Below are 26,665 nucleotides of genomic sequence, written 5' to 3'. Positions count from 1 at the left end.
ATTGGTGGCTTTCCTTCTGGTACTACTTTACTTCTGCTTCTACTTACCTCCTAAATGGATATGATTTTTCTAATACTATGGAATACCATTTTCCTAAACCCATTTCTACCTCCTGCTGCTGAAGAATATTTGTGAAAAGGGGCAACCTAGGGGGTAAATTTGGGTCTTAATGTGGGGTGACTTGTGAGCTGGGCAGCAACAGCGTTTTCGGAACTATCTCTTGTAAGTATCCACATTCTGAAATCTAAAACAAAAGCCGCTACTTGCCAGCGCTGTTAGCTAATTGTCAGACAACAGAGAAACACACTGCAGCCAGAGAAATTCCCACTGAGTTTGGGCTGCTGATTCCTCTGGCAGCAAATGAAAGCTTTGGCTGTTGCCCCTGAGGACTGGCTGAGCAAGCCAGGACTGAGCCCACCGCATGTCCCCCCACCCCCACTGTGGGCACAGCATGTATGTGTGTGGGAGGGGAGGTGCAGGCACCCTAACTCACAATTTTGGGCAGCTGCACACCTCACCCAGGGGCACCACACCAGCGTAATTCATCCCACACTTCACAGCCAGGGTGATCCCAGCCTCAATGGACAACAATTTGGAAGCATTGTTTACAAATCAATTTCTCCCTCTAAATAGGCTGTTACAAGAGTGGACCCTTCTGCTTGCCCAGGCTGGGCCCACCTGTCACTGGGACTTCCTAGCCAGTGGTCACACTGTATTGATCTTTTTAATCCCCTCTCTTTGAAACACAGAGCCAGCTGATGTAGAGTTCCTCAAAGAAAGAGTCTCCCACCACCCCTACCTCTACAGGTAGCTGCATATACAGGGCTAATTCCACACTAAAAAGTCTTAATTGGCTTATGAGGAGCCTGACAGATCTCCCTTGTGTTTACAAGGTGAAAAAAAAAATGATAGATCCAAACTCCCTAGTCTGTCTGTGTCTGGTTCTTGGTGGAAATCAGGTGCATTCTGTTTTTTTGTTTTTGTTTTTTAAATTGTTTTTGAAACAGGACTGGAGGGTTTGAAGGTGGGTGGGGATAGTGTTTCATTTTAGAGGTTGCCCTGCCCGGTAAAGGAAGAAAAGCCCCAGACACCAACATTAGGCAAGAAACTTGGTGACATTTTTGTTTTTATTTACACGAAACATCTGCAGTACAAAAATGTAAACTTTGATAGCTCATAATAATAGAATAAATTCTTTATGTACAAAAATACATTTTCATATGAATGAAGCATCTTGAATAAATTAAAGTACTCTCCAGCCCCGTGCTTGAATAGCTGCGCAAGAATCTCGGGTTCTTCCTAGAGCAAGCCTGCAGTGGTGGGGGTCGGGATCCATAATGCATGAAGCCCACTCCTTGTCTCTCCTTTTTAAGCCTTTTCATTGTATTGTCAGCCGGCTCAAACCGAATTTTCATGCTCGTTTTTCTTCATTAGAGTTCTACAAATTGTAAAATTGACTTTTCACCTCGTCTTCAGGGGCTGATCTGTCCTTTTTCTAAATCACACTGAAGTGGTGGCTGGGGTCAGCTCTGAGCCAGCCACAAAGGAGGTTTTGTGAAGTTCAGAAAGTGCAAAAGGAAAGGCTGTCTAGAGGCGGGCAGGAGGGGCCCGGGGGTTGAGGGCTGGAGAAACAGACCAAGGGGCAGCCACGGCGAGGGTGCAGCGACCTAACAAGCGGCTCAGGTATCCCCAACCCCTTTAAAGCTCCAGCTTCCTCCCTCCGCCTGGAGTGGGGATCCTGAGGCCGCAGCTGGGGCCCCATCTACTGCCTGTTGCCTGGGGGAGGGAGGAGGCAACGGTGTCCAAAAAGGGCTTAGTGGTAAGGGATGAAACAGGGCGTCGTGTGGAGCAAATCTTTGGGCAGGCCAGGGAAGGAGAAAAGGGGGTCGCCAGGGCCATAAGAGAAGTCTTCGGAGGCGGCAGGGCTACTGGGGTCAGAGAGTGGCGAGGCGGCGGCGGCGCAGGGGGAGGCGGCGGCACCGGAGCCCCAGGACTCGGCGTCGCTTGCGGGGCTCGGGGGCCGGGGCAGGCAGGGGGCGCACTGAGACGGCAGGAGGCGCTCCCGGACACCGCCCCCGGGCAGCCCCTGGTCGGCCAGGCGCAGAGTCTCCGCCAGAGCCCAGATGTAGTTATAAGCGAAGCGCAGCGTCTCGATCTTGGTGAGCTTGGTGTCGTCGGGGAAGGAGGGCAGCACGCTGCGCAGCGCGTCCAGCGCCGCGTTCAAGTTGTGCATGCGATTGCGCTCGCGGTCGTTGGCCTTGACGCGCCGGCTCCTGCGCAGCGAGTGCAGCAGCGCCTCGGAGCGCACCCGCGCTCGGCCTCTGCGCCGCCGCCGCTCCTGCTCGTCGTCCTGCGCCTGGGGAGTATCGGATGCCCCGGGAACCCCGGGTGCGGCCCTGCGGCCCGGCGGGGACGGCGCCGAGGCCGAAGCTGGCGGTTGGACCCTGGCACAGTCCTCCTCGTCAGTGAGGAAGCCCGACAGGTCGCTGCTGCTGCTGCTGCTGCTGCTGTTGCTGCTGGCGCAGTCGAGGTCCGAGAGGCAGGTCTCCCGAGGGGCTGGCATCGTTGCGCGCAGGACCCACGGACAGATAAGAGGGCACTTAGAGGGCAGGAGCCCGGGCTGAGGGCTGCCGGAGCGCACTTACTTTGCGAGCGGCCCGGGCTTACTCTGCCCGCTGAGGGCTTGAAGGCCTGGAAGGGCGCAGGGGCGCACCGGGAACTTGGCCTCGCCTCCTTCGCCTCGCCTGCAGGGGCCACGCTCCAGCCGGTCTCCCGAGTGATCTCGCCGGCAATCAGATCAGCTCGTGTGAGTACCGAGTGTGGCACACGACCGGCCTCAGGACCCCTTAAGTACCCGGCACAACAATGGGCGCCCCCCTCCCTGGCCACCTCCGCCCCGAGGCAGCCCCCGTGAATGGAGCGAGGCGGCAGGTCAGCCCCGTGCGGCGCCTGGGTATTTGCATAATTTATGCTCGCGGGGGGCCGCCCCCCGCCCCTCCCCCCTCCCGGAGCGTGCCCGTAATTACCGCGGGCCAATCGGCGGCGTCGCGCGTCCCCGGGAGCCGTCTCCCGGCTAAGCCGGCCGGGAGTCTCCAGGCAGTGAAAACTGAGGCGGGGGCGGCCGCGATTAGTGGCGGAGGCACGCTTCTCCGGGGGCGGGCCGGGCGCCCCTCGCTGGGGTGGGATGGAGGCGGGGCGCGCGCAGGAAAGTGTGAGCGCCTCAGCGACTTGCAGAAACCTGGAGCCATCTGGGATCTTGGGTTTGCTTCCTCTCTTAGGCTGCTGAGCGGCCGCGTGACTTTGGACAAGTGATTTGACTTCACTTTCCTCCTCTCTAAAATGGGGCGCAAGTCTATCGTCTTGAGGATAATGCGAGATTATGTTCGTGGAACACTTGGCACAGTACTTACATCATTCAACGCCCGATAAATGGTTGCGAGATGCAGCGCCCTGGAAACCTGGGGAAAACCCTATCCAAATAAGACAGGGGCGGGGGAGCAGTGTAGAAAGTAAACGAATGGATGATTTCTCAACTTGAATTTTGGACGACCCCTCACCCCCAACAATTTCCCACCCCAACATTATCCGAAGACAAAGTAATGGAAAGGTGAGAATGAATCTCTTTTCAGGGAATCGTCTCTGCTCCCACCCCCACCCCATTTTCACTGCGTTTCTTTGCTTATAGTCTCTGAGGCCCCTTAGCCAGTTAGGGGACAGGGCTTTCTTGTCCCAGGAGAGAGAGTAGCAAGCACCCCTCTTCCCCCATCCTCTTCTTCTCCTTAGTGATGTAAAGGCACCTATTCTAGCAAGTTTTCACTCTGCATATGGAGTCCTTTACTCTGGTGGCTGGTGCTCACTCTGGAGCAATAGAGGTCTAGACACCCCCCACTTTGTACCTAGGGGAAAACAGTCACTAAGCAACAACACCAGATTATGGAGGTGGGGCTGAAAACAAAACGAATACCTTTCAGCAAAGTTTTAGCCTCTTCCCCAATGATACCTGGGTGGTGGCCTCAGTCTTGGTGCCTGGCCTGCTGTCCTCAGAGTGGACTCTGCCTAGGACACTGTCCCCTTTCTGGAGAGGTGCACTCTGGAGGCAGAACCCACCTTAGCTGGCTGACCAGTGCTTGCCATCTGTTTCAGTGGACTGTACCTGGCCCTCTCTTCCCCTGCTGCACCCACATGTACTCCTACCTGGTGGGGAGGCTGCACACAATCATATATGAGAGCTTTAGGTTTGGTAGAAGTCACAAATAGTGGCTTTAGTCAGCCTCAAGCAAGAAAGGGTTGTTGTTGGGTGCTACTGGGCATCTTAAGGAATGCAAAGGCTGCTGGCATTTGTGTGACCCTGCAGGAGTCCAGGGGTCTTCCTCGCTTCAGCTTCCCATGGCTCCGATGCACTCCCACCAGCCTCTACTTGACATCTCTGGGCCCCTATGTTGTTTTCCTGGGCCTGCTATAATAAATTACCACAAACTAGGGCCTTAAAACACCAGAAACTTACTCCCTCACAGTTCTGGAGGCCAGAAGTCTGAAATCACAGTGTCAACAGAGTTGGCTCTTTTGGGAGGTTCTTTTGGCTCCTGGCAATCTTTAGCATTCCTTGGCTTGTTAGCTGCACCACTTCAGTCTCTGCCTGTTTCTCCTCAGTGTTTTTATGTTTTTTTTTTCTGTCTCTTATAAGGATACTTGTCACTGTATTTAGGGCCCGCCCTAATCTAGGATGATTGAAATCCTTAACTCCAGCTGCAAACACCTTTCTTCCAAATAAGTTAACATTCTGGGATTCTGGGTGGATAAATTTTTGGAGGACCCTCTTTTCAACATAGTACAGCTCTTTCCCCAAATTCCTAAAAGAGAGAATCTGTTTCGTCAGGGAAACAGGGTCATCAGAATGGCCATTTGTCATTTCTTGGCTGCCTTTTACTTGAAAAGCCTTACTGAGGGATTTGAATGCATGGGCACCCCTCTCTCTGTTTATGGCAATTAAGGTGTGGTCATTTGACTTAAAGTGGGATCAATCACATGCCCCACTTGGAACTTAAGCTCTGAGCTGCTGACAGATCAGAGTATATTTGTGTCCTGGCGGTGACTAGTTAGGGTTAGGTAGTGACTGGTGGTGAAAGAGGTGTCTAGGAGCCAGCGGGTGTCTTGACCTAGCTCTTCCTTGGGCCTGCCTTCAGCTGTGGAAATACACACACACACACACACACACACCCCTACAAACCTACACACCTGTTTTCCAAGCCTGGCACACACCTCCCTTTTTTCCAAGTTTGGTTTTCCAGCTTCCTCACTGATTGCATAAGAAACCTCATAGTAGGTCTTTTCTCAGTGGGGCTTTTTTGCTTGAGTTGGCCAGTTTTGATGTCTGTAGTTTGCTAAATAAAACAAGTTAAATGCTCAGGTTGTCAAAGCATAGAAACTGAGACAACCCATATACTATATTGTTGCCTATTCTGGGCCTAGTACTGTGCTAGACTCTGGGGTAACGGGTGAAGACCTGGCAGATGGGACTTAGGAGCTCTGAGTCTTGTAAGCCTAGGGTTCAATGCCTGCAGAACCCTTGGAGATTGTCCATCCATCCATTGCACCTCATACATGGGAAACTAAGGTGGGAGATGGAGTCTTTTCTCCAGGTTCCCCCAGGGATCACTGGTGGTCAAACTAGGGCCACTTGGGAGTTTTTTCAGCCTGTTTCATGTTTTTCCATCACAATTAATCAATACATAAACAGTGAGCTCCTACTGCATACTGCCAGGTGCTCCATGGAGAGTCAGACAGAAGGGGACAAGTGGCCCAGAAAGGTGTCCTGCCACTGGCTGAGAGAACTGCTGAGGACCCACTAAGGGAGCAGATATGAAGAGCATTGTGCGATGCTCCCGAAAGGGAAGGGGGCTGCTCGGAGAAGGCTTCCTGGCAGAGGGGTTCTTGAAAAGGCCTTGAAGGATGGATAGGATGTGAATAGTCACGTCTAGGTAGAGGGGAGGGGTGGGGATGACTGTGGCAGCAATGTGCTGGCCTGTCTGGATGGGGCTTCTGTGAGGGCCCAGTGGGAATAGTGTAGGGGGCAATTGTGATGGGCCTTGAATAGCCTGGTGGCCTTCCTTCTTCCTTTCTGTCTCCTCCTCCTGCTACTCTCTGTGAGCAGGGCTGTCACAGTTATTTCAGTGGTTTACTGCACAAGAGCATCCAGGACAAGTGATGGCTAAAATCCAGCCTCTCCACCACCTGCCAAGCCATGCACTCTGATGTGGGACTGCTCTGCCCAGAGAAGTATGCTTTTCACATATGCACAAAGGCACCTTAGGAGCTGGCAGTGGGTCTGTGCTCTCTCCTGCTTTTGTCCCCTTTCTCCGCCTTTACCTTAGTGACCTGACCAGACAGGCATCTTAGCCTTGTCCTACTTTCTCCTGGCTCTTGGGTGGTGCATGTGGCAGCTTCCCCTGGATATTAGTGCCTGCCCCTGCTGCTTTTCATAAGTGCATCTGGGGCTTGGGGCACCCTTACTGCAAGGGACCCAATGAGGATGGAGCAGAACCCTTGGCAGATGAGAATGAGATGGTAGCTTAGGCTCAGGCCTGTTCCCTATGAGGCTCAGAGGTTTTTCCTTGAGAGAAAAATGCTGGGCCCTTTGAGGAGGTTACATAGCCTTGCTGTGGAAGATGAAAGTTTCTTCCACCCCCCAAAATCTCTTGGAGCCTAGTCAGAGCACATCTGTGGAAGCCCTCGTTCCCAGAGCACAATAGGATGCAATGTGGGCATGTAATAAATCCAACCACAGCAGGCGCCGAGGTGGCGAGGGCTGCACCAGGTGTTCTGGCTGCCTGATGTGTGAGCTGTCCAGCTGCCAATCTGTTGGGTGGGCAGAGGTGGGCGGGTGGGGCATGTGTCCCAAGGGACTGGATTAAGCCCAAGTTTCTCACACTATGGTCACCTGAGGTGGTAGTGATGGGGGAGGGGGGGGGTGCAGCGCCCACCTCAGATGCCTAGAATCAGAATCTCTGGAAACCTGGACCAAGTACTGTAGCCACTATTGGCTGATATCTAGAATCTCTGTTTGCTCCTCTTATTGGAATAAGTACCTTGCTTTAGTGTTCACCCTCCTATCCTGTGTGTGCCTAAGCTGTTGAGATAAATCAGGTATGTTTCAGTGATAGCTCAGAGGTGCTACATGTGATGCCAAGTCTGGGGCTCCTCCTGTGACTTTGCCTGTGTGACAACTGGGGGAGTGAGGTGAATGGAGGTGAAAGGCATATGCAGGAGCCAGAAAGTGCACAACTGTCCTGGAGGTCTGACTCGAGACCTCTGTGGAACTAGCAGCAAGGAGGTTTCAGTTCCGTATGGAAAAGGACCTGTCTGTTGTTAACACACTGATGAAGGAACCAGCTTTCTGGAGAGATGAGGAGAGGCTCTCAGGGTTGAACAAAGCATCTGATGCTTTCAGGGTCTTTTGGGATTCTTGGTGTATTTGCTGTTGTTGTTAATAAAGGCCAAAATAGGAGAAAATCATGGCAAGTTATAAATATTTACATTTAATAAATTAATGTAATCGACACATAAAAATACAAAGCAGTCTGTGCTATTTATAAGACGACTACAGGATGTTAAAATGAACACTAAATTACAGTGCTTGTAGGCATGGGGATCCAGGGATGGATCCAGATTTAAAGTTTTAGTCACACATCTTCGTCCTCCAGCCTTGTCAGTGTCTGAGTGACCATGTTTATGACTTCATTTGAAATGAGCACGCATAGCCTTTGAGCCCTTTCGTGGACAGGAGGAGGAACCAAATGGCTTCCTTGCCATCTTCTCCTTCAGTTATCAGAAGCACATAGCCTTAGGTTGAGCCAACTATCTTTTAGAGATGCTATAGTGGGAATGAGGTTGAGGGGTTAGTGTCCAGTTAGTGCTGGGATGAAAATCGCAATGTGTCGAATGGAGGACATCATCACATTTTATAGTTTCCCCCCAAAATGGTTTAGCTGAGCTTTATCATTCCCCGTCCACTCTAGTTGGTTAGACAGAATATTAATTTTAAGAGTGCTGTGGTACCTATGTGTAGATCTGAATTTTATGGGGTTACAGGCAAAGTTCTGTTCTCTTTCTTTCTTTCTTTCTTTCTTTCTTTCTTTCTTTCTTTCTTTCTTTCTTTCTTTCTTTCTTCTTTCTTCTCTCTCTCTCTCTCTCTCTCTCTCTCTCTCTCTCTCTCTCTCTCTCTCTCTCTCTCCCTTTTTTCTTTTTCTTTTGCAGTATACATGAGCTCTCGAATGCAACTTATGATCAGAGAGGCACCTTACTTAGCGGCTCCTCCATCTGGGTATTGGGTGTAGGGCAGTGCACTGCACTGAGTTTATGAGGTCGTTGGGCAATGCCGACGTCCACAGGGGCAGCCTTGCTGGATATTTTTGCACAAGGTGAAGCTGCAGAGAGGGCCGTTCTTTCTAAAAGAGACCATTCAACTTCCATCATTTTCTTTCTAGAACTACCTGGGGAAGAGGATGACATTGGTTTCATGGGTGGCATTTTGGGGGGAAAAATGTAATCTTTTTAGGAAAAAAAGGAAGAAAAAGGTGCAGCTATGCAGGAGGACGGGATGAAGGATGATGTGGGACTCAGAGACGCGCAGTGTTCTTTTCAGTTCGTTAAATACACCCGCAGATATGCGTTTCCATCTAAGAGAAGCAGGGTGGGGTTGGGGGAATGGAAAGGAGAAACAATTCCCTATTTTCTTTACTGATGACCCATGACAGTTGTGTAAGGGGGAGTAAAAGGGAGGGGGGAAATGAGACAGGAGGGGGGAAACAGAGGGGTCTTTCAGTGACAGAGCAAGGAAAATGGCAAATTATCCATGGTTTCCAGAAATCCGTGGAGGCCCCCTCGGCCCCTGCCCTGCTAAATACAGTGCCGGCTGTATGCATTTCCCACCTCAGAGATGTCTGCCTGAATATTCGGAGGCATTGTGTACTGATGTGTTTGGTTGTGTACAATCTGCCTAGTGTGGGATGAATCTTGGCTTCCAGGGGAAGTCCTGGTGCAAATTGACTTTATTCTAGTGCTTGTATAAGAATTGTCTTCTAAAAACACACCGGGCAGTTCTGCAACCAAATAAATTCTCTCCACAAGAATTTTTCAAATGTGATTGGAGTTCTCAAGCTTGGTGGGGAGACAGTGTATGCTTGGGCTGGCCCAGGGTTTGAAGTGCGTTTGCTGTTTGGACCAGTCTCGAGTGAAACAATGTCCTTTTTGTGCCCAAAGTAGAGTGGGGGAAGTGAAGGGGGTGTGCCGGGAGGACCCATGAGGGTGCCGGCCCTGAAATGAAGAGGGAGCAGGCAGAAGGTGTTCGCCCCCCAACCCCCACCCCTCAGCAGTGAGGCCTGGAATCATTTTCGTATCAACTCCTTGAGGCTAGAATCAATCCAGAACCTCCTTCAAAGCCTCTGAATTTTGCTTTCATAGAGTTCTTGAAGTTAAATCTTCTGGGCTCAGATGAAAAAAACAAAACAAAACAAAAAACAAAACATAGCTCCTGCTGTCGCTGTCACTAGATTTAGCTCCATAGTCCAGGCTGCACCTGCCACAGTATATTGCTAAAGCCAGGGTTAATTTTGCTGAGCAGTTTCATTTTTGTCTGCTTCGTGTTTCTGAATTCTTAACAACATCTTCAGTTGAGATTAAAAACATTCTCCCCCCGCCAAGATGCTTGTGGGTCAAGTGTGGGAAAACTGTGTGAGCATGTTTTCTTCTCTGTGTACAAAAGAAGTCGCAGTGAAATTTATCCTAATGGAATTTAACTACCGGTTTATGGAGAGAATTCAGAAGTAAACAGAGAAAGGAGAAATGGCTGAAGTGTTTTTCTTTTTCTTGTCTCTACTTTAACACTCAACTACATAAATTCATGTTGGGTTTGAACACAAATGCATTTTGTTTGTAGTAATTAAAATGTTTTAATGAGACAACCATAAAATCCACCATTAATTATTTTATTTCAAACACTTCTGCCTTCTTTTGAACCAGGTCTATTTAGAAATAGTTTAGAGAGTAGCCTGCAGTTTTATTCTTTCCTCTGCATTATACACAGGAGTGGAGAAGTCATTTATAAATAATTACACAATGTTTTGGGTCTTTGGGCTTGTATAATATATCAAAGCGATTAGTACACTTATTGTTCCATTGTAAATGCTTTTTTTCTCCTTTCAGTTTCACTTGCCTTGTCTTCTAGCTAAACCTTTTTCTGAAAATCTTTTGTCTTCTTCATTCTTTTTGCTTGTTACAGTCCAGGAGCATTCTTCTTATTCAAACACTCGCAGCAGGGGCAAAGAAAGCGACTTCGGCCGCATCTTAAGTTTTACCATAACTTTCTGGCATTTTCTTTTCTTTCAGTTTTCCCAGACTACCTAGGGGCAGTGAAGAATTATAACATACATGAGTTATTGGTACTCCCCTCGAGGTAAAGGGGGAAGAAAGTGCCTCATTTTCTATGCCCCCCAAGGGCCGGAGCGAGCGGGCGGCCGCTAAACAATGTATTTATCACTTTGCATCTCTTTGGGCCGCCGGCCCGCCCGCGCGCCCCCACCCTCGCCGCCGCCGCCGCGGGTCGGCTCCGGCCCCAGAGAGCCTGCGTTTCTCCATTTCTTTTATGGAGCCACGAATAAAGACTCCTTGGCTGCAAGAAGCGAGTCTCCCCGAGCCCTGCGCATTCGATCCTCGCGCCGGGCTCTTCCCACGGCGCGGGCCCGGGACAGCGCGTGGGGCCGGGTCACCGCCGGGGCCGCTCGCCGCCGGGGCCGCGTGACGGGATTAGGGCCGCACGAGAGGCGACTGCGCCGCGGCCTCCAGCCACGTGAGGAGAGAAATGGCTTCAAAGGTCCCCAGCAAACTAATCCTTGTTATCCGGCGGGACCCCCGCGCCACGCCACAAGCCAGGCCTGCCTCCTCGGGCTGGCTCCCCCGGGCGGGAGGTGACACCTGTCCCGCCCGGCCCCATTCCCAGACCCTAGGCGAGGCTGGGGCCGTTCTGCGTAAACGCAGCGGGGAGAGGGGCGCTGTTATATTAGGAAACTGGAGACGCTCTTCTAGAGAATAACGATGAAATCGGGGCGGGGGGGGGGCAGGATCGGGGAATCTGGGCTCGAGCATGAAAATAGGGCGTTTCATTAAGAATATCAATCAAAGATGGGCGAAAGAAAAAATATTGGGTGTAGAAAACCCACGGGAGAAGTCCAGCTATTCCCCTCTGGGCGTTTTCCAGGCTGGAGGGCGTTCTGTCGCTCGGTCCCCTCCCCGCCGGGCCCCCGGCCCCCCGGCCCGAGAGGAGCACGTCGCAATCTGTCAGGACCTGGCCCGGTTTCCATATGAAGGGCCGCCGGCGCCTTGGGAGCGCTGAATGGCCGCTCGCGGTCGGGCGGGCGCGCACGCCCCCGGCCCGGGCTGGATTTGGCTGCATTTGCATAGCAGGTGCTGATGCTTGTCCATTCTTACTTAAAGAAGTTTTAATATGGGATAAATTACCAGGAATTAGGAGCAGGCGTGGGCGGGAATAAAGGAACCGTGTCGCCCGTCTTCTTACCGCCGCCTGGCGCGGGGAAGGGGAGAAATAATAACAGATTCAACTTTAAAAGTCGTCTTCTTAACAAGCTACAAACCCCCCAAAAGGAGCCACGAGAAAACAGGAGGGGACTTTAAGCAATTTGATTTTAGAATCTGTTCTGCAGCGAGTGAGGCAATAATCCCGGGGATAGTAATAAGATTAGCGGGAGAAGATCTTTGAGTCAGAAAGTCTGGTGGAGTTTAAAATGTTAATCCTGACCCTAATCCTCCCTGTTGGTGGAGTGGAAGTGCAGCAACACTAGAGTTTATGTTTTCTTCCCCTACGCTGAAAAAAAGAGCAGGTGAGGCTCACACTGGCCCGTTTTTTATTGCGAGGAGGGCACACTGCCTCCAGGCTACCGGGAGCCAGCCAGGGCCTCCTCTGGGCGTGGGTGCTTGGCTCCCTACTCTCCCGACCAGGTCTGTGTGGCTGTACTGGTTTCTGGGTTCAGTTCCGTCTGTTTGAAATCTTGCAAAGGCTTGGAGCAAAGTGGAGTTTCAAAGAGATGGGATTTTGAAGCGATAGAGATTGGGGCACCTCACCCGGCCCTGTCCCCAGCCTCCTTTAAACTGGCCTAAGGGTATCCTTTTGAAGGGACAACTTGGTTTTCAGGTTGGAGACAGACTGCAGTCTGAGAGATTGCGGATCTGCTTATTATCCTCATGGGAGTAATGCCTGGAGTCTGGGACCCTTAAGGGGGTGTCTCCAAGTCTTTGGGGGACAGGGAGGGGACCTGGTAAAGAAAGGGCTGTCCTGGCATGGGCACTGCTACACAGGTGCTCTCCCCACCAGGATGCTGTCAGACGTAATGTCAGACGTGCTCTCAGATGGTATGGGGGCAACAGGCTGCCTGCTCTCTGAGGGGACAGATGCCAAGGCTCTTATCTCCTTTGCCTGCTGGCTAAGGAGCCTTTCTCCTTCCCTCTTGGGTTCACATGCTGCTTTTTAGAGCTCACCCTCCTCTGATCTCTGGCAGCTTCTTTCTCCTGGCCCAGTTTGACCCCATGTTGGGGCAGGATGACACCTGGGATCATGCAGGCAAGCCTCTGTCTTGCCCCAAGCGCTTCCCAACATGCCTGCTTTTCCTGGAAGGCAGTGTGAGATGCCCAAATGGACCATATGGTTTGGAGCGAGAGCCTCGGAGCCCACAGACAATGGGGAAGTGAGAGGCCCAGGTCAGTGGCAGAGCTCGCGCGGCTGCAAACCTCTCTTTCAGCCTAATGAAGCTGTTGTCTGGGGGTAATGATGCAAATGCCCCGGCCCTTTCTCGCTGCGATAGTCTAGAACGTGATTTGTCATACAATCTGAATCTTTGGGAGGACTTTAGACAGAACCTCCCCCAAAGATGGAGATGAGCCATATGTGCACTTTGCATCTGAAATGGGAGGTGGGGGCAGCAGGAGGGAGGACACCGCCTACCCCGACTTCCCAGAAGGACAGTGTCCTGACAGCCGGAGGACACAGTCCCGATGAGCCCAGCACCACCTAACTCCAGGGGACTCATGTGGGTACAGCGCTGTAGTACCTAATGACAAATTAGCAGTTTGTTTTGGGGAAAAAAATCTGGATATTCCGAGTGGGGTAGTCATTTCTCTCCTCATCCCTTTTACCCGTGCTGCGTGATGAGGATGGAGAAGGGGCCATTCTGGATGGCATGCTCACTTAATAACAATGCTTACATTTCACTGTGCTGAGTTCCCCAGCTGATACTAATTGGGGCTGGGATGGACACTTCAGTCAGTATTTCTGAAGCAGAAACAGTAAATGAGAAACAGGGGCCAGGTGACAGGCATCCAAGGCCTGGGGCAAGTGGGAAAGACACAAACCAGAGTGAGAAAAACAAGCAGAAAGAGTGTGAAAACCGGCTTCCATGTGCGGGTCACGAAGGAGGAGGTAGTGGTTACACTTCACAAGAAGAGAGGCAGCTCCTCATTGCCCCTCCAGCTGGGGCACTGTGGGTCTTCCCAAAGTCCGGACACAGAAATATGTTACTCACGATCAGTCGGAGTAAAGCAGACTGCCGTGGAATGCAGTGATCTGACGGCCCGTGTTTTTGGTTGGATGCAATAGAGAAGCACCAGTGGCCCAACGTGACCCTAATAATAGCAATGGCAATGGTGGTGATGGTGGGGTGAAGAGTCTGTGGGATAGAGCCTGCCCTAGGAAGGGAACAGGGGAAGCAACGATGGCACATTCACCGCTGCCCACGGGGGAGGCCTTTCTTTTCTGCCCCACCCTTTATTGTGCCCCCAGCGTCTGGCACGGTCCCCGGCACAGTGCCTGGCCCAGCATAGTTGACATTCAAAGGATATTTGCGGATTTGTGCAGGGATTCTGGGTTGCTCACACCTGTGCGTGTTTGTCTGTGTGTGGCTCACATGTAGGTACACATGCGTGTACTACGTGGGCCTTTGTCGCCTTTAGTAGAGAAGAGAGCAGGGAGTTGGGTGGCACCACTCCTCTGAGAATACTCCACCTCCTACGGCCTGAGAGAGCGCACACTAGTTGGCACGGCAACCTGGGCTCTGCTGGGGGTTTTGCCCCCGGCTGGCAGAGGGCTTGCTGGCTGGGTATCTGTTCATTCATTCTATGGTGCTGTAACTTTAGGAGGTAAAATGGGGTGGGATGGGAAATGGGTGTGTCATGATCTTAGGAGGAGAGGTCCCTAATTACCCCTGCTGGCAGTGGGGGTCAGGCAAAGGCAGATGGAAACCTTGGTCACGCCTTCACGCCAGTCACTTCCATGGTCACAGGTAAGTTGTTGTCAAGCTTTGCCAAAGCCCTGGCCACATGAAGCTCTTTCTGGTTCCTTAGATGCCCCCAGCCTCCAATCTGGGCACTGAAGGAGAGAGAAGGGAAGAGTTACCGCGGTGACAACACCAGTTCTCAAAGCCCAAGCCACAAGCTGCTCACCGCAACACCTGTTACCACCGAGAGGTGTGTCCTGGAGTGGGAGCTGGGAGGTGGCTCTGCTGGAGTCTGGGCGGGTGGGGTAGGGGTGTGGGTGCTGGGAACCCAGTGACACTGGGCTTTCTGCTAATTCGAGGGCGATATAGAAAACTTGGTTTAGAAAAATGGGAATCTTTCTAAAACACCACAGTTTTCTTTCTCACTTTAACAAATGTGTTCCAGATGCCCGTTTTCATGAGCACTGGGGGAGCCCAGAGTCAAGATGCTCAGTACCAGCCCCTCTACTTTTTGATTTCATCATCATCATCATCATCATCATCATCACTGTCATGATTCATATTAATATAAATACTATTTGTGAACAATTTTATGAGAGGGATACAGAGCTACACCCTCAATATGCATGATTTTATTAAGCTCACAAGCCTGTGAATAGTATATTTTATCTGCCTTTTAAATACAGGGAGACCGAGGCTCAAGGAGGTTGACACATGTCCAAGGTCATGGGGCCAGCAGCAGGTAGTAGAGTCGGGATTGAAACCCAGGCTATCTGGTTTTAGTAACCATGATATTGACTATTTGTCACCCTCCTCTCTTTTTCTCCCTTTATGTGAAAGCCTATGCTGTGGCCGGTTCCCACGAGGTGTTGGGGACATGGGATGGAAACCGGAGCCCTACTCGGTTGGGGAGGGCGGCTGTCACAGGTGTGGAGGTGGGAGAAGGTCTGTGTCTGTGGGCTGGTTGGTGCTCTTGTGGGGGAAGGGCTGCGATCATGGCGCACAGGGGACATTGTTGGGTTTGAAGCTGGTTTCTGTTCTTGTTTTCTTGACAGGAATTGAGAGGCCTTAACTACCTTGGCAAAGTCCTCTCAGGCCTCTATCTCTGTATCTCAACAAGGGACGATGGGGGTGGAGGTTTGGGGTAGTATAATGTGTCCCCAGGGGCTTGCAGACCAGCAGGAGCTCTTTATGCTCCCTGGTGAATGCTGCCTTCCCCCTCATTCTTGGGGAGTTACTTGACTGTGTGACATCAAGTGATGTCCCCTCCTCTCTGATCTCCCTGTGTTAGCCAGCAGAGCTTATGAAGGCTCCCAGAGCTGAGCTGTGTGCCGAGCTGAGACCAGTGGCCTCTCCGAGTGGCGAAGGGGACATTCTCTGTGCTCTGTTTGGTGTGGATTCTTCAGTCCTAGAGTTTTGAGGTTGTACTGGGCTTCTTGTCTCCATGCCCTCCACGAACTCAACATGACTTTGGCACTAAATGACGCTAGGTTACTTACGTTTATTGTTGATTCAGTTCATTCATTCATTTATTGATTCTTTCATTTCCATAAGGTTAAGTCTGCTTTTCCTGGGTAAAAGATCACTTAACTTCCCACCTTGAACCCTTCAAAGGTTTTCCATGGCACTTAGAATGAAACACCCTGACATTTTTCTTTCAACCGTGGTTAACAAGGCTGAGTGCCATCTGCCTCCTGCCTGCCTGGGCGGGGGGCGGGTCGCTCAGCCTCATCCCCTGGCTTCTCTGCCCTTTGTGTCCCAGCAGCGCTGATTTCTCTTTGCACGTGCTGTGCCTTCTGCCCGGAGCCCTCTCCCTGTGATGGGTCCTTCTCACCCTCCGGGTCTCATCTCAGAGGATCTACTGATGGTCCCGGCCAAAGCCACTCTCCCCGGCCCTGCGGTCACGTGTTCTCACATCGCGCACTCTCTATCAGCACGTAAATCTGTGGGTAGTTGACATATTTATTTGTTTGCCTGCGCCTTGTCCGTCTCCAACTAAACTGAAAGCTCCATGTGTTGGCGGTGTCTAGCTTATTAACCTGTCTTCCCAGTGTCTAGGACAGTGTTCGCCGCATGACAGGTGCTTAGTATGTCTTATGGTTGAACGTGGACGTTGCTTTGTGGTGAGGTGTGTGTATCCTGTTAGTACATTTCCAAACTCTGGGTCAGAAAAATCTGGGCTAAAGGGAGAACGAATCATGTGAATGAATGATTTAGTCCTATGTCGTGTGAAGTTGTGTGCTTTTGAGTAAAGTGTGTCCCAGGTGGGTGTCCCTCCAGGCGTGGGAACATTTTCTGACTTGGCTGGACAGCGCGCATTTCTGACCTGGTCCTGACTCCCCGTAGGATGATTTTATGTCACACTTGATCCCTTGGGGCTCTCTGAATCTCACCATTTGTGCTCAGAGGAGACGTCTGCACCTGCTGGAGTAGAAGTTGTCTTCTCTGTTTGTGTGCGAAAGCTGTGCAGAATGCTTCCTGGACAGTGTGGGAATGGACGTCGGCAGGTTTTCCAGTCAAAACGGAGAATGGACATCCCCGGGACGCTCCTGCCAGACAGGCAGGGAAGAAGAGGGACTCCTCAGGGCACAGTGTGGGCAGAGCAGTTGCTGAGGGCTAGGCACACCTGGGTGGGCGTCGGCAGGGAGAGAGTCCTGGGGCTGGTTCTAAGGAAAGCCACTCGGAGTGGCAGGGGCCAGGAATCCCCATCATTCCCAGAACTCACCTCGAGGTGGGGTCGCCCTCCTAGCAGCCCCTCCACAGCCCTGCCAGTTGTTCCCCATCCTGTCCTAAGTCCTGGCTCTGCCCGCTGAGCACTGGCAGTGGGTCTTGCTGAGGGCTGGCTGTGGAGAAGACCTCATTCCTGCTCTCAGAGAGCCGGTAGTCTGCCTCGAAGTCAGAGGGAGTGTACGAAGCGGCATTGGATGGAATTCAAACGCACGCTGTCATTCACACGGCCACTCACTCGCCACTCATTTATGCAGTGCCTCCCAGGGCTGGGGTCCGAGTGTGCAGTGCTGGGAACCTGAGGAAACCCAATGGAGTGGTGCTCCCGGAGTTTACTTTCCGACCTGAAAATGGACCACAGTCACAAAAATGAACACCTAAGATAACAGCAGGTGGCAAGGAGTGCTGAACAACCAGGGTGCCATTATGGGAGAAAACAGGAGAAACTCGAGTTGACGTGGCAGGGAGATCTCTGAGCAGATGATGTGGAAGCTGAGACTTGGAGGATGGGAAGGAGCCAGCCACAGGGAGTGCTCGAGGGAGAACATTCCTGGCAGAGGCTCTAGCAAGTGCATCTTCTGGAGCAGGAACAAGGTAGTGTGTGAAAACCTGATGGAAGACCAGTGTCCCTTAAGAAAGCCTTCAGGAGCGAGGTACAGACAACTTTGGACAGACAACGGATGTTGACATAACATGAAAAAACCACCCATTATCTACCTAACAATTACCATGTGCCTAGCACAGTAGTGTTACACCTGATTTAATTCTCACACCAACTCCATGAGGTGTACGTTGTTATACTCCTTTCGGGCAGAGGAGGCAGTAGAGGCAGTGGAAGTTCAGACCAGTGAAGTCAGTTGCCAGAGGTCATGCAGCAAGTCATGGTAGAATCAGGTTTCGGACAAAAGGCTGGCTTAAGAGCCCAAGTTCATAACCACTAGGTGACCCTGTCTCCCAACATACAGGTGTACTGTGGAGATAGTGAAGGTTCAGTACCAGACCACAGCAATAAAGTGGGCATCGCAGTCAAGCACGCTATAATCTTTTTGCTGGTGGAGAGCGTCGCCTTCAATTTGTAGAAAACGCAACAACATCTGTGAAGTTCGATAGTGAAACACAGTGAAACAAGGTATAAGCATATAGGAAAATACAAACGACACACACTTGAGACCTGGGAAAAAAGAGAAGAAACCAGAGAAAATTGTAGTCCTGGCCTTAAACTGTTGGGAGTATCATGTAGAGAGATGTGTGGACAATCATATGAATGTAAAGTCATCATGACAGCTACACTCTGTCCTCAGGAGTTTGTGACTCTAGTGGTCAGGACTTCTCTGCGACGTTTTAGCAGTCTAAAGGTGGAAAGCAGCGCCACCTGTTGGTGAAAAAGGGTGATGGTTGTATAGCAGCTCAGGAAAAGACCTGGATCCATCACCTATGAAGTGTTTTTTAATCACCCACTTGATGTGCAGGCCTGTGCTGGGCGAGATGAGTAAGGGTGTGAGGAGAGGAGTCGGATGAGGGCTGGAGGGATGCCGAACTCGGAGACACAGCTCTGCCTCCAGAATAGAGAGGGCTGAGTTGGGAGGGGGGGCTGCCTGCTTCCATCCTTCCTCGTGGACACCAGAAGATCTCAGGAAACAGACCAAAGAGGAGCATGGAAGAAGTGAGTGAGGGGTTTGGGTTGTCTTGAGAAGCTTTGAGAGGCTTCGTCAAAGAGGCAGACCCTGAGTGGGCAAGCACTTGGAAAGTGACATGGCATTTTTGCAGAACTGAAATGATGTGAGCTATTTACTGCACAACCGTTTGAATTATAAAAGGTAGAAACAAGCCATATGTCCGTAGGTAGAGGAGTAGTAAATAAAGTATGTTGCGTCCCCATGAAGGGATGCTACAGAGCTGTAAGAAAATAATGAGCAAGCTCTTTAAGTACTGATATGGAAAAGTCTCCAACGTATGTTAAGAAAGCAAGACCAAAATAACAACAGCACAGACCAAGGTGTAGCACTGTATGTGTGGTGTGCCATAGTTTATGAAAAAAGGAGAGGGAATATAAAGTAAATATTCAACTTGCTTGTCTAAGCATGAGGAAACTCTGGAGCCTGCACCGGAAACTATTAATACAGTGGTTTGCCTGAGTGAGTGGGTAGGGACAAGAATGAGAGGGAGACCATTTATCTCACAATATATCTTTTTAATTTTTTGGTAGATTTTAAAATTAAGTGTACATATTCCCTATTCAAGTTAGTGGTTTTAAGAAAGAAAATTATGAGTAAATGAAAAATAAAATGGAATTCTGATTCCATGGCTGCTTGGCACCTTTCCTCTCCCGGGCCTTTGCTTCCTTGCGTCTAGAGCTGATAAACTGTGTGGGCCATGTATGGCACGGAGTTCTAGAATCCAAGAGCTGAAAGAGACCTTTTATGGGAACTTTATGTATTATATGTGTAAGATAACTTATTTTTCATAGGATTGTTGTTAGACTTTGTTTATTCATGTTTTCTGATCCCTCAATGTTGAGAGTTATAATAAAGTCCAGTTCTTAAGTGTGATTAATGATTACACTTGACGCAAGGTAGCAGTTCATTTGGTTGGTCTCAGATATTTACTGAACATTCCAGGGTGCAGATGCTGGGCTGAGCCCTGGGAGTGTCCCGGAGAAGCCCTGGCCCCAGGTTCTACCACTGGGGGAGGGGGGCTCGCAGTCTAGTGAGGAGATGGGAAAGTGACCAGTGCCATGGTGAAGGAGAGCGGGAGGGAAGCGAGCATCCTCCACTTGGAGAAATCACTCAAGCCTTCCTGGCAGAACCAGGAGAGCTTCAGGGGGGAGGGAGTGCTTGAGCTTGAGTGGCAAGCAACAAGGATCAAGGACAAATGGCCGAATTAGCTTTTGACTGTTCAGAATAAGTAAGTGTGCTTTATTTTTCAAGTATCTAATTTCATTTCAAAAAGAAAGACATACTTTCTGTCTCTTTTAGTTTCCATTAAAATTATTGTAAGAAACCATTTTCTCTATACCCTGGTCACAAAGAGGCCAGTTGTTGCTTCCAGTTTTGCAGGGACGAGGTAACAATGCAGCCGGCAAAGTTCCTGATCTTCCTGTGTTCCAGGCCCGGCTCTGTCCACCAGAGTAGCTATGACATATTGGATTGTGGTACCAAGTGGGGTTGGGGCCAGGGCCTTGGTGCCTGGGGATTCAGCTTCTGTCACTGCAGTAGGGTATGGTGGGGGAGCCTCGTGGGCTCTTGAGTCCCTTGTCAAGATCTCTTAACTGGGCAGTGTTTCCTTTGTGGTCTCAGTTTATTCATTTGTGAAATAAGAGTATTGGGCAAGGTGACTCACTGGAGGCCTTCCAGAACTTGGCCTCTGTGACCAAGGTGCTGAGCACATTGGGAAGCTCATGACGTTTCCCAGGGAATGGGGTCCAATATGGTCAGGTGGGCATGGCCTCCTTTCACCTTCTGTCATTATAAAGCATTCTTTCTCTGAGCCTCAACCAGACACGGTATGGCTCCATGAAAGAACTTTTGAGAGGGAGTAGGGGACAGAGCTAGGTCTCGGCTGAGACCCATCCCTTTTCTAGGCCTCAGTCCCTTTGTCTGAGTCACCAAGAGACCAACAGATGAGGCCCTTTCCAGCTCTAACTTGGTGGACCAGGGTTCTCTAGGCCAGCTCTCTCCCTGTCTCTCCTGAATGGGCTTTCGAAAACATCCCTTGAGAATGGACTGGAGCCGAGTATGTGTGCAGATTCTCCATGAGTGATTCTTACTTAGTGCTCCATACAGGGGAGCTGGGGGCTGACTTCGGGAACAGATGCCAGGAGAGTCATTCAGTTCTTCCTCCCCTTCAGGGAGGGGCTGCCATTTAAATTTGAACATTATCTCCAATGAGTTTATAATTAAAAATGACAAGCTGGAGAGAAGACATGTGTCATATGACTTTGAATTTGCCTCTTTCTAGATCATACCATATTCCACTATGAATTAATATTTTTAAAGTCTGAAAAATCTCATGGGTCCTGTGACAACATTTCATTAAGTATTTTGGCAGGGGTTCAAAGCATTCATTTATTAAATGTGCACCAGAGATGCGACAGCATTCTGTTTTGGCATTTTGTCCTGCTCAGGGCCTCAGTGGATGGATACAGCCGCGTCCTGGCTGGAACCTGGACCAGCCTTCGCAGGGACAGCTCCTCTTCTCTAGGCACAACCTTGAAAGGAACTGAGGGAGCAGGAGGCAAAGTTGTCAGGTGAACTTGTGGGCGAAGTCCTTATTTGGAGCTTTTCCAAACCCTGCATTCACTTCTGGGAATCCGCTTCCACCTCCAGGGAGTTGTGCAAACAGCCACCAGGTGGCGCTCTACACCATCACGCAAAGGCAACTGCTCAGTCTGGGAAGTCTTTTTCCAGATGGGAAGTCTGGGCGGTGGGTGCAAAGGGCTTGGAAAGAAAAGTGCTCAGAGGGCACTTCCTCCGTCCAGTCCCTTCACAGAGATGCAGAATCTCTGCCTTGAAGGAGATTCCCCCTCCTGAACACCCAAATCAGCTCCCTTCTGCCCCACTAAGTTAATGGTATGGCCACGGACCTGAAGTTGGGGGGTTGCCTAGTTCCAGAGCCAGCCTGGGGCAGAGTCCATAGTTTGTTTCCCGCTGGTGGGGATCTTACCGCGAGTCCTGGGGACTTCGATGTTTTCCCCAGGGCACTGCATTGCATCATTCCAGGAAGCAGCTCTCGGTAGCAAATGGTGTTCCCTGAAATCATGCGATGTGACAGCCAGTCACTGTCCCGCTGAAAGGAGAGCTCTGTACTTAGTAGGTACGCCACATGTGTTGAGAGGAAATCATGACTTTTTTTTTTTTAAACTTCCTTCTTTTTAAAAATGTCGTATGTATGCGGGAATGAAAGTCAAACAATGTGAAAGGGAGTCTAAGGGAAAGAAAGTCTCCCTCTGTTGAGCCCAGTTGCCCTGATCATTGTTACCAGTGACCTGGGGCTCGTCCAGAAACATGTGGGCTCGAATGTGCATAGAGGGTGGAGTTTTTAAAAATTATGAACAATTTAAAACAATTTAAAAAACCACATCTGAGCATACTGTTCTGGGTACAGGGTGCCTCCGGAGGGCACCACTCTCTCCCGCTCATTACTATTCTGGTGCCACCGGCAGGCTGATCTGGACTGACATCTTGGGGTGCTCCCCAACCCTGCTTTTGGGTGGGCCTGGTCAACAGCGGGCACCCAGCTGGAGATGGTGAGGTGGGAAGGGGGCGAGATTGGGCTATTTCGTTTCCTGTCCCCTGCCCTGTTGGATCGCCTCTCTAAGGGCCCTGATGGGTGGACTTGCCCTGCAGCCACCCCGTTTGGGTCTGGAAACCACCTCTTGCTCTTTCTCCTTCAGGCCTCAGCTGCTAACAGCTCCCCACTGCTGCTAACACCAGGGGACTGCATCAGTCACTTTTGATTTCCCTTAATTTTGCCCACATTTTAATAAATTAAATCCCCCTAGGGATGTGCTGGTAAATATTTAATAACTAGCTCTCTGGGAAAAACCAAACCAAACCAAAACCCAGTTTGTAGCATTTCCTGGCTTCTATCGAGTAAATTCTCCTACTGTGGCTGATTTCAGACTACCAACAATTTAATAACTAGCTCACAAAAATTCTTCAGGTGTAGCAGTCGACTCTCATGGGCTGGCCGCAGCACACCACTGACTTTATTAAATTTCCTTTAATTGCCCCACTTGAGTGTGCCATCCATTGAAGAAGTAGTGGTTAGATTATTTTGTAGGATGTCAGAAGTAAACTTTTTTAATGATAATGTTCTGTCAAACTACTCTTCAAAATGGCTGAACTATTGCCACCTTTGGATCTCAGGACCGTTAGCAGGGTTTGTAGTTGGCTGACTAGCTAGAAGAGAGTCAGGAGAACCACTTTGAGGAGAGAGATGTGAGGACATTGGCTTGGGAACACTCAGTTTGGACAGGTCAGTGGAAAGCCTCTTGGAGAGAAGGAAGAACATTTCCCACCTCAGCATCACAATCCAGTCCAAAAGACTGGAGATCTCATGCGCTGAACAGAAGGTTCGGAGAGGGGCGGAAGTGCAAGAGGTTGGGGCAGGAAGAACTCAGGCTGGAGTCCGGCAGCTCTGGCTTGACTCTGGCTTTGCCACCTGCTGGCTGTGTGGTTCCTGGAGCCTTTGAGCTTCAGGTTCCACCTGTGCAGAATGGGGATAACCCTTCCTTTTCTCCTGAAAGCTTGAGGATTTGATGGAATAGAGTATGCCAAATGCCTCAGTGGGGCCCCTCACATTTTTGGTGCCCTACAAATGATAGTTTTGGTGGTGATGATGATGATGATGATGATGACGACGACGATGACGACGACGACGCTGACAACAACGACGACTGGCCCAGAGGAGGCAAGAGGTCTATGTTTTCAGGAGCTATTTATTCTTCCTGGAGCTGGAAATAGCTCCTTTCCTACCTGGGACAGGTGTTAGTAGAACCTAAAATTGCCTTTGGCTTTTCTTTCAGAATTAATGTGCTCTTTTAGGACAGGCACATTAAGCTAAAGTTTCCATTGAGTGACTTCTTCAAAAACCTGCCTGGCACCTTATTTTGGAGGAATCGAAACTTCTTTGTGAAACTACAATGAATAGATGAGTTCGAAATTATATATTTATTTTATTTTTAATTATAAATATAAAATTATATACATATGTATATTTCTGAGTGCATTGAGTTTCTCCAAAAATGAAGGTTTCAGTGTTCTGAAAATGCAAGTGATTCTGCGAGAAGGAGGCAGAAATTGGGGACCGCACAACTACTCATGAAAATCTTCCACTGACAGTTTCTGAACTCGCAGGAACAACGTGGAAATGTGGTGGGGGGAAAAGGATCCAACATTTCTTCCGGGGATTAGAAGTGAGTCCAAAATTGCAAGGACTTGGGAGAAAAAGGCTCTTGTTAAGTTCCCCTTTGAATAACCGAGCCCCTTTCTCTCTGAGCACTAAGTGTTGAGATGCAGCATCCTTACTGCTTAGAAACCCAACAAAGACTGGCTTGGTGGCTGCTTTGAGGGTTCTGTTCCATGTAGAATTTTAACCATGAAAAGACACAAAGATTGGTTTCTTCCGAGTCCTTAACTGAACACCACAATGGGGGAGAATGAGTGGGGAGCTGGGCTGCTGTCTCCCACCATTTGTGCTACTGCCATTCAGAATCTCGGAGCCATGTGGGCTACCCTACCCAGCCCTTTTCTGTCTCTAGTGTTTGGAAGTGTGCCACAGACTCAACCATCCAGGTATGGAGAGTGCTGGGCTCCGGAGAGGCCACGTGCTGCTGTGTAGAAAGAATAGATCTTTATTTAGTTTTGTAGCCTGGTTGTGCCGCTTACTTGCCGGATGTTCTAATCTGTAAAATGGGATAATAATGCCTGGATTGAAGGCAAGCTGTTAGGATGAGGCGATTTAATCAGGGGCAGTGTTGGCGTGGAGTAAGAGCTATTTACATATTGTTGTTCTCCCCATTTCAGGTTTTATGGCATAGATATCCCACCCCTGATTTTTAGCACAGCTCTCCTTCTGCCCGACTTTCAAAGCCTCCCAGACCATTCCCAAGTCCATATCCTCTGCTCTGACTGAGCAGGTCTCCATGATTTCTCCTGTTCATCTTCTTATCACACTATGTGGATAATGAGCCATGCCCCTGACTGGGAGCCCCAATCCCCTGACTGTGAGCAAACCTCTCAATCTCTCTGAACTCAGCTTCTGTAGAAATATAGGATTCTGACATCCTTCACTAGGGATCATTGCAAGGGTTAATGCGGGCAATAGAAACAGCCTGGACCCCCTGGTGATGCTGAATAAAGGCTCTTTCCTTCACCTCATCCACCATGAGCTGGAAAGGATGGCTATACACAAAGTAGCTCCCACAAAGGCCATGTGGTGGCTGTACACGTAACTCAAGTGACTATCTCAGTGCTTCACCTGGTTCATGCACTGAAGCATACTGGCCGTGTGTGGACTTCGGACTGTCACTTTCACTAAAAATTTCACTATAAATTCCTCCAAAAAGAAATTTAAAAAGAAAAATAAGAAAAACAAACAAACAAAAACAAACAAAAAAATAAATTCCTTCAAGCCTTAGCATATGTACTAAAAAGGGTTTGTAAAAAAGTACCTAACATTTGAACTGGAAAAAAATGGCATAGATGATAGAGGCTCTGTTCGTCTCCCTGGCAACCAAACCAAAGTTGTGATGGAAACAAGGAGCAGCAGCAAGGAAAAATTGCCTGGGATCAACTAGGGAGAAGTACAAGAAAACACCCTGCAATGGCAAAAGGTAGGATGAGACAAGGATGCGGGGCTGCCGGTCTGAGCAGCTGAGTGAGACGGAGTCTGTGGCAGTGGGAGCGGCTGCTGAAGGTACCCATTGTTCCCTGTTGAGCCCTCCCCCCTACCAGTGCGCTGGACACAGCACTATCATAGCCCTGACCTTATCAGACTGGATAATAGAGGTAGCTCCACCCAGAGAATTCCCTGAAACTCTACCTTCCCCATCTCACGGCTCCACCCAAGCCACTTCCAGCTGTATCCTCAGTGAGTCAGGTGCTCCTTGCCAAAGATCACTGGAGGCAGTGTTGGTTTCTGATGTGCCCTTTTGAGACAACTATAAGGGGTAGAGGCTTGGGCTAAGTTTGGCCTGTGCCACTAGACACCTACTTCACAAATCGATACTAATAAGACTGGGAGACTTAGGAACTTTGCTTAGTACACAGAAACAGACATGGAAAGGCAGCCAAATAGGAAGACAAAGAAGCAGAAACCACATGAGTGAACAGAAAAGAGATCCAGATATAATGGAGTCAAGTAATCTAACAGATGCAGAGTTCAAAACACTGGTTATAAAGATGCTCAATGAACTTTTGGGAAGTGTAGATAAATTCAGTGAGAACTTCAACAAAGAGATATAAAACATAAAAATGGAAGTGGAGATTATAAAAGGGAACCAGTCTGAAATGAAGAACACATTATCTGAGATGAGAAGTATATTAAACGGAATAAACAAAGGAATGAACAAGGTGAATAAAGAAAAGGATCCAACGCCCTATCTAGAGGACAGGAAAGCCAATCAGAACACTCAATCAGAATGGCAAGAAAAAGGATGTCGAGACTATAAAAATAATTTAAGGGGGATATAGGACACTATTGAGGCTCCAAATATTTGTCTGATCGGCATAACTGAAGAAAATCAGGATGTTGCACAGCTGTTTGAAGAAATAATGATGGAAAACTTCCCTAACCTGGTGAAGGAAATGGACATAAAACCCCAGGAAACTCAGAGAATTCCAAAAATCAAGGATCCAAAGAGGCCCACACCAAGACACACCATAATTAAAATGCCAAAGTTTAAATACAAAGAAAGAATGTTAAAAGCAGCAAGAGAAAAACAAATATGTACCTACAATGGAACACCCATAAGACTGGCAGCTGATTTCTCAAAAGAAACTATGCAGGACAGAAGGGCTTGGCAAAAAATATTTGACAGGATGAACACCCAGGATCTACAACCAAGAATAATTTATCCAGCAAAGCTATCATTTAGAGTTGAAGGACAGATAAAGAGCTTCCCAGACAAAAACAAGCTAAAGGAATTTATCACCACTAAG

The 26,665-nt window shown here is 49.6% G+C and overlaps 1 protein-coding gene across 1 annotated transcript; it reads right to left on the bottom strand.

Moving 5' to 3' along the window:
* Positions 1 to 1,123: 1,123 nt before the first annotated feature.
* Positions 1,124 to 2,818, bottom strand: NEUROG1 (neurogenin 1). The gene has a single exon (XM_016137640.2). The coding sequence runs from the start codon at positions 2,561 to 2,563 to the stop codon at positions 1,814 to 1,816; it is 750 nt and encodes a 249-aa protein (XP_015993126.2). The 5' UTR covers positions 2,564 to 2,818; the 3' UTR covers positions 1,124 to 1,813.
* Between the last annotated feature and the right edge of the window lie 23,847 nt (positions 2,819 to 26,665).

This window comes from Rousettus aegyptiacus, unplaced genomic scaffold (assembly GCF_014176215.1).
Source record: "Rousettus aegyptiacus isolate mRouAeg1 unplaced genomic scaffold, mRouAeg1.p scaffold_m13_p_7, whole genome shotgun sequence".
Taxonomy (NCBI): domain Eukaryota; kingdom Metazoa; phylum Chordata; class Mammalia; order Chiroptera; family Pteropodidae; genus Rousettus; species Rousettus aegyptiacus.
This window is presented reverse-complemented; position numbering and strand designations above follow the sequence as displayed.